Source organism: Pelodiscus sinensis, chromosome 2, assembly GCF_052426305.1.
Source record: "Pelodiscus sinensis isolate ZL-2025 chromosome 2, ASM5242630v1, whole genome shotgun sequence".
In the NCBI taxonomy this organism is placed as follows: domain Eukaryota; kingdom Metazoa; phylum Chordata; order Testudines; family Trionychidae; genus Pelodiscus; species Pelodiscus sinensis.
The window spans coordinates 3,559,292-3,573,430 of NC_143053.1; the positions used below are offsets into that span (position 1 = coordinate 3,559,292).

At 58.2% G+C, this 14,139-nt stretch overlaps 1 protein-coding gene across 7 annotated transcripts in view; it reads right to left on the reverse strand.

Annotated features, from left to right (window-relative positions):
• The window catches only part of ARHGAP39 (Rho GTPase activating protein 39), a 360,347-nt gene that overhangs the window by 71,981 nt on the left and 274,227 nt on the right, over window positions 1–14,139 (reverse strand). For 6 of the 7 annotated variants that reach the window (XR_012901161.2, XM_075919971.2, XM_075919969.2 and 3 more), the window contains one exon: window positions 10,861–10,953. The exons of the other annotated variant lie outside the window; for it this stretch is intronic. Coding sequence is in view for 5 of the 6 variants with exons in the window: in XM_075919971.2 (XP_075776086.2) it covers window positions 10,861–10,953 (93 nt within the window). In the remaining variant the exon portion in view is untranslated. The remainder of the gene's footprint in view (window positions 1–10,860; window positions 10,954–14,139) is intronic. 7 annotated transcript variants of the gene reach the window in all.

Below are 14,139 nucleotides of genomic sequence, written 5' to 3' on the forward strand. Positions count from 1 at the left end.
GAAGGTAAAAGGGCTGAAGCGACACAGGCGAGTACGAGAAGCAGCCATGTCACCCTGATGGAACAGGTCTCCGATCGCTGGGTTAGTAAAAAGGGCTAACCCGGGACAACCCGGAACGTGCCAGAACCAATTCCGACAGGCTGAGCAGGACACCTGGAGCCATGGAAGAACCAGCTGGCCCTGATCAAAAAGGCTCCCCTCCCGTTAGCTGGCTGGGCGCGAGGCGCTGGGGGGGAAGCGCTGGAGGGATGAGCGCCCCCGGGGCCAGGAGGGAGGCCCTGGGAGAGGCTGTGGGGAATCGTCCGCAGGGACACGGGGGACATTACAAACAGCTGTTGTCAGTGTCCCTGGGCTGGCACCGGGAGCAGAGGGCGGGTCTGGGGTGCCCCATTCTCCAACTCACCGTGGGACAGGGTGTCACGGCGCAGCTGGGGGAGAGCTGACCCGTCCCTGAACCGCTCGGAGGGGCGGCAGAGACTCGGGGGGCTGGTCTCCTCTCCGCTCCCCACACTGGCCAATGACGAGGGTGGCCAAAGGAGGGCAAGCTGGTGCCCCCAGGGCCATGTCCAGAGCGAGGGCGGGGGAGCCTCTGCGGCGAGAGCGCGGGGCCCCCGGGGGCAGAGGAGCTCTGTCACAGAGCGTCTTGAACCAGGTTTGGTGTTTGCCCTCCCCCGCACTGAGGCTATTGAGGGGGAGGGGGACGTTTGGCCCCCTGCGCTTGGTACCCAGCATTTGCAGGGGAGCCGACAGGCCCGTAGCAGCGCTGGGACTGGCTGCGGAGAGAGCGCGCAGCTCTCACAGTCAGCGCCACGGGCCAGCAGCGTGCCCCTCCCGGCCTGTGCCCTGGCTTCACACGGGTCACTGCGGCCACGCCAGCGGGACAAAACCAACGCCGACGGACACCGGTGCGTGGGCGAGTGTGAACACGTCTCGTGGGCCGCACACAGAACGCCGGCGGGCTGCAGGCTGCCCCCCTGCCCGGCCCTCCTCAGCCTTCCCAAGAGCCCTTGTCTGCAGCTCGGCTCCCCCGTCACATCCCTGTGCTGTCACACTCTCATCCCTGGGGCCCCGTCCGCCATTTCCGTGGCCCCACGACGTTCCCTGTCCTTCTCTGAGGCCACTCTGTGGCCAGGGCCCTTCCCAGGGCCCCAAAGTCCGAGTGCAAACCCAGCTCGCCTCTGAACCAATTATTCCACCGCCCCTTTGTGCTGGGCTGATGTTCCCTGAGCTTTGCCCCCACCCCCGGCCCTCCCGAGCTCCGTTGGCTGAGGGCTGCCTCCCAGGGCTGTTCCCCTAGACACAGTTCTTCCCCGCAGGTTTCCCCTGTGCCCCCCGCCCCAGCATCTCAGAGACCTCCCTGCGTCTCCCCCCTTGTCCTGTGGCTAGGTCCCCACAGCAGCCTAACCTGCTCCAGTGGGCCCCCGTCAGCAGGCTCCTCCTGGCTCCTCTCGGGCCCTGTCACAGCCGGGCTCACTAGGGCTAATTAAGCCACCACAGCAGGGTCAGTGGGGAGGAAAGGGGGGGACACAAGGCTACTTGCAGGCAAAGTTGCGCCTGACTCCTCTTAAAGGGCCAGTCACTCTGTGACCAACCTTTAGCAAGCAAGCTATTTCGAAAGGTACAAACAAGCCAGGAGAAAGCCATCCAGGCTGCCGTTAACTGGCCGGGATTTGTCTGCAAAGAGCTCGGGTGCAGGCCGGGCTGCGTCCGTGCTAAGCAGCTCTACTGTGGCAAGAGCAAACAGAACCAAGAGGATCTGACCTTATCCAGGGCCTAGACGGCTCAGACAGAAACCTAAGCGCTGCGTGAGCGTCTGGCTGCTGAACCAGTCCGACTGTAATCAAAGCACCTGGCCTGGGGGAACGTGATCGGCCCTTTTGCCCAACTGTATCCCAGAGGAGGGATCGGTTGGGTGTGCGTCCCCTCCCCGCTCTGGGGGGAGCAAGGTGCCGAATACAGAACTGCGCACAGGAAAGCTCAAAGGGAATTTCAGCCAAGAAATATTGAACGTGAGGAGCAGAAAAGTGCGGCATGGCGCCTACCCGTTGCCAGGAGAATTTGGCCAAACGCCAACCAGGGACCCACACTTTACAACTGTTTAGCTTGTGAAATACTTGTCCAAAACCAACATTTCACTTAAAAACTGAACTGGTGTCTCTGCGCCCAGCCTCTCACGCTGCAGCCGCGGGACACGTGTCTCTGAGTACAGGGAGTTTTCAATGGCTTGTGTTCGAATTAGTTGACAATGACACACTTGAGTGTCCTTAACGGTTACATCAAGCAAAACAGCCGCTGGGAGGGAGAGAGAGAGAGAGAGAAAGAGAGAGAGCTTCTATGCTTCGACTTCTCGCTTTGCTCCAAACACCACTTGTCACACTGAACACTCACTTCACGAGGGAGTTTGCTCCTGGTGAAGCCGCTGACTCTGCTTGGTGTTGCTCCACATCCGGAACACGTTCTAGTTCTACAGAACCGCCCTGGTTTGGATTGGTCCGATGACACACCAGGACGTTCCAGCAGTGCTAAGACATCACAAGAAAAACCGTCCCAGGAGAAGGTCCCAGGACCGCACTGATCCTGCCAGCACTTGGGTATTTCAAACCCCAAGCAGCTCTGTTGAAGTCCAGGGGGCATCTCCATGGCTCCAGTCTTCGAAGGACAGACATGGCCTCAGATGTTTCTTGTGCTACGAACCCTTGACGAGAGGGCACTGGATGCAGATACTTGCGGATGCTCCCTAGCGGTTAAAAAGGCCCTGATTCAGCAAAGCATTAAAGCACGTGCTTCACTTTAAACACAGATTGAAGTGTTCCATTGAAGCCAGGCTTACACCAAAGGGCTGGAAGGCAGATGAGCTGGATTCTAGTCCCTTGTCTGCCACCAATTAACTGTGACGTTGGATGAGTTACTTCTCCCCTCTGAGCCTCAGTTTATTTATCTGTAAATTGAACATCAGAACGGCCACACTGGGTCAGACCAAAGGTCCATCCAGCCCCGTGGCCTGTCTGCCGACAGTGACCAATGCCAGGTGTCCCAGAGGGAGTGAACAGAACAGGGAATCATCAAGTGATCCCTCTTTTGTCACCCATTTCCTGCCTTTGGCAAACAGAGGCTAGGGACCCCTTCCCTATCCATCCTGGCTAACAGCCATTGATAGACCTAACCTCCATGAATCAATCTAGCTCCTTTTTTAATCCTGTTATAAGTTTTGGCCTTCACAACATCCTCTGGCAAGGAGTTCCACAGGGTGGCTGTGCACTGAGTGAAGAAATCCTTCCTGCTGTTTGTTTTACACCTGCTGCCTATTAATTTCAGTTGGTGACCTCTAGTTCTTGTGTTACGAGGACTAAATCACACTTCCGTGTTTACTTTCTGCACACCAGTCATGGTTTCATAAGCCCTAACCCTAACCTTTTATAAACCTCTCTCATATCCCTCCTTAGTCGTCTCTTTTCCAAGCTGCAAAGTCCCCATCTTCTTAATCTCTCCTCAGGTGGAAGCTATTTCATATCCCTAATCATTTTTGTTGCCCTTTTCCAAACCTTTCCCAATGCGTTTGTTGAGATGGGGCATGCAGCATACAAGGTGTGGGCGTCCCATGGATTTAGAGAGAGGCAATGTGATATCTTCTGTATTGATAGCTATCCCTTTCTTAAGGATTCCCAACTTTGTTTGCTTTTCCAACTGATGCTGCACATGGAGTGGAGGTTTTCAGAGAACTATGCACAATGATTCCGAGATCTTCCTTGAGAAGTCACAGCTTCTTTAGGCCACATCGTTTTACACGGATCGTTGGGATTCTATTTCCCAGCATGCATTACTTTGCATTTAACAACATGGAGTGTCATCTGCCATTTTGTTGGGGGTACAAACACTTCCCTAGTGAACACAGTGGCTGCGGGTTACAAAGCTAATCTGTTATGGAGTGTGGGGTGTTGGCACACAGCAGTGAGGGGGGCCTTCCAGGTGCCCATCGGCCAGCAATACAGATGCGGACAGGTGCACAGAGAACAGCCAAAGTGCATGGAATTATTACACCCCAACTCACCCCTGCAGCATGCGAAGGGGATCAGCCAGGGCTCGTGACCAGGACTCTGGAGGCGTGGGCTCCGTTCCCGGCTTGGCTGTAAGCTCGTCCTGACTTAACTGCTCTGTGCTCGTTTTGCCATCTGTCCGACAGGGCTCTGCCATCTCACACGGGCTCTGTGAGGGCCGGTTCACGGAGGAGAAGTGCTCTAAGACGAGTTGGGTCAGGCCTCCGCTGGAGTCCTGCATCCCATTTCAGTCCCTATCACATAGAAAGGACGTAGAGAAATGGGAAAGGCTCCGGAGGTGAGTAACAAGGAGGATCCGAGGGGTGGAGCGTGGCCAGATGAGCAGAGGCTGAAGGAACTGGGTGTGTTTAGTCCAGAAAAGAGGCAATTCGGGGGTTGTGGGGAGGAGACACGAGAGCCGCCTTCAGATACTTGAAAGGCTCCATAAAAAAGAGATTCAGAGGGTAGCCGAGTTAGTCTGTAGTGTACAGAATAAACAAAAACCAACAAATGGTCTGGTAGCACTTTATAGACTTACAAAACATGGAGATGGCACCATGAACTTTCGTGGGCACAGCCCACTTCTTCAGATGACTGGAGTTTTGAGTTTAGGATGTGCAGACCCAAAATAAATAAGGGAGAAGGGGGGGGGGGAGGAAAAAAAAGGACGGGGGCAGGAAACAAGGAGCAGATAAGGATGAAAGGATAGCAATTAGATAGGAAGGGTACTAATGCAAGAATCTACACAAAGAGTACCCTCCTATCTCATTGCTATCCTTTCATCCTTATCTGCTTTTTCTTAACTATCCAATCTTCAGGTGCTTATAGAGTACCAGTTCTGCCTACTTGTTTTTCCCTTTGATATTTTCATACTCTCTGCTCATTTTCCACCCCCTTCCTTTTTTTCCTCCCCTCCTCCATCCCCCAGCCCTTCTCCCCTATTTATTTTGGGTTTGCACATCCTAAACTCAAAACTCCGGTCATCTGAAGAAGTGGGCTGTGCCCATGAAAGTTTATGATGCCATCTACATACTTAGGGTACGTCTACACTAGCCCCCTAGTTCGAACTAAGGAGGCTAATGAGGGCGACCGAACTTGCAAATGAAGCATGGGATTTAAATATCCCGCACTTCATTAGCATGTTCCTGGGCGGTCGCCATTTTGGAAACTGACTAGCCCGGAATAACTGCCCGCGTCTACATGCGGCAGAGAAACGGGAGTTCGAAGTAAAGCCCTTAACTCGAATTAGCTGTTAAACCTCATTCCACGAGAAGTAATCTGCAATTTCATTTGCAATTTCGGTCGCCCTACCTAGCCTCCCTCGTTCGAACTAGGGGGCTAGTGTAGACGTACCCTTAGTGCGTCTATAAAGTGCTATCAGACCATTTGTTGGTTTTTAGGTTTATAAAAAAGAGAGAAAAGCTGATCTCTCTGGCCACAGTTGGCTGGAGAAGAGGCAAAGGGTTCGCAGTCCAGCCGAGCAGATTTCGATGAAATCGCGGGGAAAGCTTCCGAATGGGAAGAACCGTAGGACAATGGCGCCGGTGCCTTGGGCGGGGAAGGGGGCAGTGCAGAAGCTCCTTCTCCAAAGGCGACTCAGTAGCCATCTGTCCAGGATGGTTTAGACACAACAAAGCTGGCCTCTTGGCCAGGGTAGACTAGACGCTGCTTGTGTCCCCTCCTAGCCCTGTCATTCTGTGACTCTAGGATCCCCGGACGGAGGCCGCAGAAGGGGGAATGGTAGAGGAGTGGAGGTTCCTGTACGCTGTATCTGGGAAGGAGCTCGTGGCAACAGCAGAGCACCCAACACGACAGGAGAGACTGGAGCAGCCTGGATAGTGCTGAGATATTTTCTGTCTGGTCTCCCCTCCTCCTAAACTAGCTGAGGGCGGGGATAAGAGGCACTTTGGGATAAAGCATCATCCAGCAAAATCCCGACCTGCCATCTGGTCCCCGCCAAGCACAGGCTGTCGCTGCACCCTGTGTGCACGAGTGATCTAGAAGGTGCCACACAAGATCACACCAGTGGGCCCCCTAGTCCAGGGAGGGGGAAACTTACCACCCAGGGGCTGGATCTGGCCCTTGGCTTGCCTGGATCTGCCCCCCGACGCACGGGGCTCTCCCTGTTCAGCACTGGGGAATTGGTGCTGGTGCTCTAGCCATGTGGCCCCCCAGGGGGTCCTCACCATGGGGCAGAAGCACTAGTGCCTGCTCCCCACGGCGGGAGGTGAGTGGGGGGAGGGCTTGAGCCTGGTGGGCTGGAGTCAGGCAATTCAAAATGATCTGGACACACTGGAGAAATGGTCGGAGGTAAACAAGATGAAGTTGAATAAGGACAAATGCAAAGTGCTCCCCTTAGGAAGGAACAATCAGTGTCACACATACTGAATGGGAAGCGGCTGTCTGGGAAGGAGCACGGCAGAAAGGGACCTAGGGGTCAGAGTGGACCACAAGCTGAATATGACTCAGTGGTGTGACATTGTTGCAAAAAAAAAAGCAACCAGGATTCTGGGCTGCATGAACAGGTGTGTTGTGAGCAAGATACGAAGAGTCGTTCTTCTGCTCTGCTCTGCGCTGGTTAGGCCTCAGCTGGAGTATTGTGTCCAGATCTGGGCACTGCATTTCAGGAAAGATGTGGAGAAACTGGAGAGGGTCCAGAGAAGAGCAACAAGAATGATGAAAGGTCTAGAGATCATGAGCTATGAAGGAAGACTGGAAGAATTGGGTTTGTTTAGTTTGGAAAAGAGACGTTTGAGAGGGGACATGACAGCGGTTTTCAGGTATCTAAAAGAGTGTCATAAGGAGGAGGGAGAAAACTTGTTCATCTTGGCCTCTGAGGGTACGTCTAAACTACATGGCTCCGTCAACGGAGCCATGTAGATTTGTTTGTTCGGCAAAGGGAAATGAAGCCACGATTTAAATAATCACGGCTTCATTTAAATTTAAATGGCTGCCATGCTGAGCCGACAAACAGCTCATCAGCTGTTTGTTGGCTCAGCGCGCTAGTCTGGACGCTCCCCTGCCAACATGAAAGCCCTTTATTGACCTCCCCGGTAAACCTCATCCTACGAGGCATAACGGGGAGGTCGATAAAGGGCTTTCAGGTCGGCGCGGGAGCGTCCAGACTAGCGCGCTGAGCCGACAAACAGCTGATTAGCTGTTTGTCGGCTCAGCGCGGCAGCCATGTAAATTTAAATGAAGCTGCGATTATTTAAATCATGGCTTCATTTCCCTTTGCCCATCAGCCTAATCTACATGGCTCCATTGATGGAGCCATGTAGTTTAGACACACCCTGAGGACAGGACAAGAAGCAAGGGGCTTAAACTGCAGCAGGGGAGGTTTAGGTTGGACATTAGGGAAAAGTTCCTAACTGTCAGGGTGGTGAAACACTGGAATAAATTGCCCAGGGAGGTTGTGGAATCCCCATCTCTGGAGATATTTAGGAGCCGGTTAGATAAATGTCTATCAGGGATGGTCTAGTAAGTGCTGGGTCCTGCCAGGAGGGCAGGGGATTGGACTCGATGACTCTCGAGGTCCCTTCCAGTCCTAGTATCTATGATTCTAGGAAGTCAGGGCCAGATTTGACACACAAGCTCTGCCTGGCAGCGGGAGGAAGAGGCCCCGCGCTCTGCTGCTCCCCTTCCCCTCCCCCTGGCTGGGACACAGCAAAGCGCTAGCTGGACGCTTTTCCCCCACCCCGCTCCTGCACCCGACCTCCTGCCCAGACCCCGCCCCCCACTCCGCTCCTGCACCCGACCTCCTGCCCAGACCCCGCCCCCCACTCCGCTCCTGCACCCGACCTCCTGCCCAGACCCCGCCCCCCACTCCGCTCCTGCACCCGACCTCCTGCCCAGACCCCGCCCCCCACTCCGCTCCTGCACCCGACTTCCTGCCCAGACCCCGCCCCCCCATTCCGCTCCTGCACCCGACCTCCTGCCCAGACCCCGCCCCCCACTCCGCTCCTGCACCCGACCTCCTGCCCAGACCCCGCCCACCCACTCCGCTCCTGCACCCGACTTCCTGCCCAGACCCCGCCCCCCCATTCCGCTCCTGCACCCGACCTCCTGCCCAGACCCCGCCCCCCCATTCCGCTCCTGCACCCGACCTCCTGCCCAGACCCCGCCCCCCACTCCGCTCCTGCACCCGACTTCCTGCCCAGACCCCGCCCCCCCATTCCGCTCCTGCACCCGACCTCCTGCCCAGACCCCGCCCCCCCATTCCGCTCCTGCACCCGACCTCCTGCCCAGACCCCGCCCCCCACTCCGCTCCTGCACCCGACCTCCTGCCCAGACCCCGCCCACCCACTCCGCTCCTGCACCCGACCTCCTGCCCAGACCCCGCCCCCCACTCCGCTCCTGCTCCCGACCTCCTGCCCAGACCCCGCCCCCCACTCCGCTCCTGCACCCGACCTCCTGCCCAGACCCCGCCCCCCACTCCGCTCCTGCACCCGACCTCCTGCCCAGACCCCGCCCACCCACTCCGCTCCTGCACCCGACCTCCTGCCCAGACCCCGCCCCCTGCTCTGCTCCAGTACCTGACATCCTGCTCAGACCCTGCCCCCGCACTCCACTCCAACACCCAACGTCCTGCCCAGACCCCGCCCCCCCACTCTGCTCCTGCACCCGACCTCCTGCCCAGACCCCCCCCACTCCTGCACCTCGCCTTCTCCCTTTTGTGTGGCCCCCGACTGATTGTTTTGTGGGTCAGTGGCCCCCAACCCAAAAAGGTTCCTCACCCCTGCCTAGTCCCATCTCCCAGTACCAACTGGTGCAGAGCCACATGTGCCCGTGGTCTGGTGACTGGGAGCCCGAGTGTGACAGTGAGGACACGCCTGTCGGTGGGCGCTGACACTGTCTGTATTGAGGGGACGGCACCGCACACACGGGGCAGCAGGAAGCAGGTTGATCGCCCAGAGACAGCCCCTGCCAGGGCTGTTCCAAGGCTCCTGTCCGGACTCAGGGGGATGCCCACGGAACGCTCCTGCGGGATCCAACGCGCCTTCCTCCGTGCCCAGGACAATCGCCCTGGTCCTTGGGGCTCCTCACCAGCCTCCTCCAGGCCTTCCCGGGAGCCCCGCCTCTGCCACGACCTGCACGACCTGCACCAAATCACTCCGGTCACGCCAGCTGGGGGCAGCGTGCCGGCGGCGTCATCCCTTTGCAAGATAAAAACCCAGAGACCAAACCCTGCGCATCTCACACCAGCATCTGCCGGAGCGGGCGCCCTGCCCACCGCCTCCTCGCGCCCGGCTGCCTTGCCCCCGGCCTCGGCCCCACGTCACCATGTTGTGCCGCCCCTCCAGAAGGGACCCCGCCCTGAGGGAGGCCTCTGGGTGCCCCGGTACGAGAAATCTTGCTGAGAACGGGGAGGCACGTGCTGAGCAGCGCAGCTGTTAGTGGGGCACGTCACGCACCCCCAGTCACGTTCCCAGCCCCCCCTGCAAGGCTCGGGCCGGAGGGAGAACTATGGACAGTCAGCGTGCGCCTAGCTCAGGGATGGGCAATCATTTTTGGTGGGGGGGGGGGTACTCCAAGATTTTGGAAAGTGGTCAAGGGCCGCACTTCTCTGTGAAGGAGGTGTGGGGTCTAGGGTGCAGAAGGGTGCACGGGGGAAGGGACTGGGGTGCAGGAGACGGTGTGAGGTCTGAGGGAGTTTGGGTGAAGGAGGGGTTGTGATCTGGGGCAGGGGAATGGGGGGCAGGGTCTGGGAGGGTGCTTGGGTGCAGGAGAGGATTCTGGCCTGGGAGAGGGATGTGGGTGGGAGTTGTGACCTGGTGTCTCCCGTGCCCCTAGCCTGTCTCTGGCATCACTGCCGGAGAGATGGGCTGGGCGTGAGCCCTGCCCCAGAAGGGGAAGATCCGAACTCAAGGGGGCAGCTTTTTGGGGTTGGGAGGAGGCGGCTGCTGTCCCTCCCCCCCCCCCCCAGTGCGCTGACACGGCTCTTGGTGTTCCAGCGAGACAGACAGGGGCTGCCATGAGACCGCACTGGAATGAAACGTCAGAATTAAACCCTCGGCTTCGTCCCCTGCTGCACCGGCTCCCAGGGCATCTGACAGGGCTTCTGTCGCTCTCCCAGGCACTTACCTGCTCCATGCCCATCGCTCAGCATCGCCACCCCCTCTGCCTGCCTTGTCGGGCCCCACAGAGTGAGCAGCCCATTCCCCCTCCCCTCTGTGGGTTTGCCGAGAAAACTCCGCCAGCCCAAGAGCCGGTTCCTCTCTCGGCAAACCGGGACAGCTGAGCCCCGTTCTTTAACGGGCTCTTGTCAATTCCCCTCCTGTTCCCGCGACAAACTGCTCCATCCACGCAACCCACCGGCCGCCCTCCAACACGGAGCTCCCCGAACCCGCAGGCAGTTTACCCCCGACCTGCCTCTGCGTGACTCCGCTCCCAGGCGGAGGGTGAAACCCGCCGAGCCGCTGGGGGCTCCTGAATGCTGCTGCTGATTCATCCCCTTCCTGTCACAGCCCCCAACGCTTCTGCAGACACCTCGGCGGCCAGCGCATGTCCCACCGCGGCCAAGCCTGCCCAAACGCCACCAATGCTACCGAGCAAAGCGCAGGCCCTGCCTGCCCCAGGGATGGACCGGACCACCCCCCGCCGTGGCGCCCGACTGGGCAGGACACCCAGCACGGAGAGCAGCCCCCTGGCCAGTCCCGCTCTCCAAGGCTCAGCAGTGGCAGGCCCCCACAAACGCGTCTCATCCCTAGTGCAGGCACAGCCCAGAGCGCGGTGAAGGGGAGGGCGGGCGAGAGGCAGAGGACAAGCAGGCCTGCGACTACGCTGGGGACAGGAAGGTGCTAGAGGACCGGGGCATGGACCCTACCATCATGCTCCTCGATATAGGGCTTGGGTTTCTTTCTCAATTTGGATTTCTTCTTACTGTTCCTTTCCAGGAGCTCTTTAATGTGCTGAGTCACTGAGAAACAAACAAAACCATGAGGACAACAGAATGGAGCACAAAAGAGAAAATGGGTTAACGTGCAGAGAGCCCTGTTTTCAAAGCCAGCAGCACGGGGGGGGGGGGCACCCCCAGGCCTTTCTCTGGGGCCCTGGGGACCGGGGAGGGCAGACGACACACCAGCAGATTGCCGTGCCAGTCGTCGGGGTCGTCCCGCGGCGTCACACTGAGCCTGCTCCCCCTCCCCTGCGAGGGCAGAGTCCGGGATCACGCAGGCACCGCTGGGCTTACAGGCGGAGTTTCCAAGGTGCGGGGCACCAGCAGCGCTTCTTGTACTGTGCTGCTGGGCGGGGATCCAGGGGCTTGGAAAGTCCGTCCCCGCGGATTGACAAGCACGGCTGCGTAGTGCCTCACTGCAAGCCCTCGAGCTGGAAAACTTCCATCTGGCTGGCTGGCTGGCCTCAGTCCCTGCAGCCTCACTGCCTGCCTCCAACAGCCATGCTGCATTTGTGGGCTGCGGAGCTAAAGAGCTGCCACATTTGGTCCATGCACAGAGCTGGCGCCCGGCGGCTCCAGGACCCATTCCCAACCCTGCTCAGTGTGATTTCGGGTGAGTCCCTTCACCTCTCCAACACCATCGGCCACTAAACGCCCAACCTGCTCCTGCGCCCAGTGCACAAATGCTGCTTCTGGCCGTCCTGCATGCAGAGAGCTTGAGATTGAGTGTCAGGTTCCTTCAGACAATGCTGGGATTGCTGCTGAACTGCGTCTCTCTCTGGGGTGGAGCGCTGTGGCCACTCGCCATAACACTGCCACACAACAGCTCTTCAAAAGTTACAGAAAAAATTAACTCCTCTTGAAACTGCAGGGAACTGAGGCCGGAAGCACGGAAGCACCCAATCTGGGATCTGTCAGGACCCCAGGGTGAGACCCGCTCTTGCAGAAAAGTTCCATGGGCTCTTCAGTGTGCGGACAGGGACATGCCCTGGGTTTAACTCTGCATTGGACAGATCCCGTGCCGGTGGATTTGAAAACAGGGCTCCCGTTAACATAAAACGACATGGAGAAAAATAAAAGGAACCGTAATAAAACAATACAATGGGTGTTGGGCCAGGGACCGGCCTTTTCCTCCGGGGTCAGCCACAGAGCAGGGGTTGCTACTAGACACGGGCTTTCGTAGGTGGGACAGGCAGCACCACAATCCAGCAGTGAGCAAGGCAACTTACATGAAATGAGCTTCATTTGCCTAGCACAGGTCAGCCTAGCAAGAGTGAGAGAGTGTGTGTGCATGTACGCGCGTGTGTGTGTGTGTGTGCGTGTGTGTGTATTTTCGTGCACACAAAAGTTACTTATTGCAAGTGGGGAACCACACAGGCGCCCCACACATGCCTGGCCTGTGCTGTTCATAAGCAAATACAAATTGTTTCCTCTAAGCTCCTAGAAGCTTTTTAAGGTTAAGAATGCCTGAAATGTATTAACAACACAACAAGGTTCCTGATGTCCCAGCTGGGCTCTCCCTCCCCTTTGTCCTTTGCTCTCACTGCCCGAGGGGCTGGCCACGCGGGCCCCTTATACACCCGCCAGGGCCTGGCTGACCACTTTGCGGGAGGCTCAAGTTAAATGTCGACCCCAGAACACAGGGCAGGTTCCACACGGTTCTACCAGGCCCAGAACGTTTGAGGAGGCGAGCGAAGTGACTCGCCATTCGGAGCACTCAGCACATTGTATTTTAAACGTTCCCTTTCCCCACTAGCCCCCCGAGCCTGACCCCCCCCCCGAGCCCAGCCTCCCCGCCCTCCCGAGCTAGAACTACCCACAGGGCCGCTTGCCACCCAGGCTGGGCATTGCTGCCTCCCCGCTGCCGTGCAGACACACCCTGTCCAATCCTCCCTCACTCGCAGGGGCCCGGCCTGGGACGCGCTCTCCTTCATGACGCGTGGCAAACGGACCTCGCGGCGCATTGCTAAGGCGCAGCTAAGACACTGGAAATCAAATCCGGGGTGAGGCTCCCGGCTGCCCCACATGTCCCCCCCTGCAGCAGGCACGACACCGGCCTCGCTGGACTCCCCGCCCTGGCCCAGGCTGTGCGTGTGCCTGAGCTTTTGCTCCTGCCTCAATCCCCCCCACAGCCTTTCGACACTCACGCTGCAACCGCTGCAGGGTGTAGCCACGGCGTGGCCTGTACCCCGCGTCCCACCGAGCAGAATGCCACGCGGCTCCGTGCACTGCCCGCCCTCGCTCTGCCCCCCGGCAGTGCGCTGGGAGCAGTGAGGCTTGGCCTGTTTCCCCTCTGGCACCGCCCGGCCCGCTGCCTGTCTGTCTGTGGGACCCTAACAAACGGCTCAACGGGACCCTGATGCAGGGCAGAGCACCCAGGCCTCTGGGCCCAAACTTCAGCCACAGTAACAAGGAGGGGGAGCCAGAGGACGCTTGTGGGCCAGGTTGCAGGGTTACCGGCTGGGCTCAGTGACTCATCGGTTTCAAAAGCCATTTGATGTTTCTAGCTCCAGGAACCTTCCTGTTTAATGATGGGCTGCAGTGGCCAGGACGGTCTCTGGGGGAGAGCAGACAGCGCTCCCTCGGCGCAGAAGCAATGATTTGGGGCCAGTTACACAGAACAGCCCCACGGATCCAAGCCAGTCTCGCTCCAGGCAGAAGACGCCCTATCTGATAGCACTAGTGAGCCAGAGTAACCACCCCCGGGCAAATCTGAACCTAGGCCCTCTGGAGCTGAGTATAGGAGCCTCTACCCTCTCGGCTAAAAGCCAGCTGGCTCCCAGCCCCTGCTGTGAGGTCTCTTGATCTTAACTGTTGCTGTGCCACTTGCATTGCTCAGTAACCACACTAGGGCTCTGTCTACCTACACTCATGGCTTCTTGTGCAAGAAAACATCCACACTGCTATGTGCCAGCTGTGCTTTTGCACAAGAGCGCCCATGGCAGTGTGGACGCTCTCTTGCGCAAGAAAGCTCCGACGGCCATTTTAGCCATAGGGCTTTCTTGTGCAAGAAACCCCTGCCGAGCATCCACACTGCCCGCTTGTGCAAGAAACCCCTGCCGAGCATCCACACTGCCCGCTTGTGCAAGAAACCCCTGCCGAGCATCCACACTGCCCGCTTGTGCAAGAAATCCCTGCCGAGCATCCACACTGCCCGCTTGTGCAAGAAATCCCTGCCGAGCATCCACACTGCCCGCTTGTGCAAGA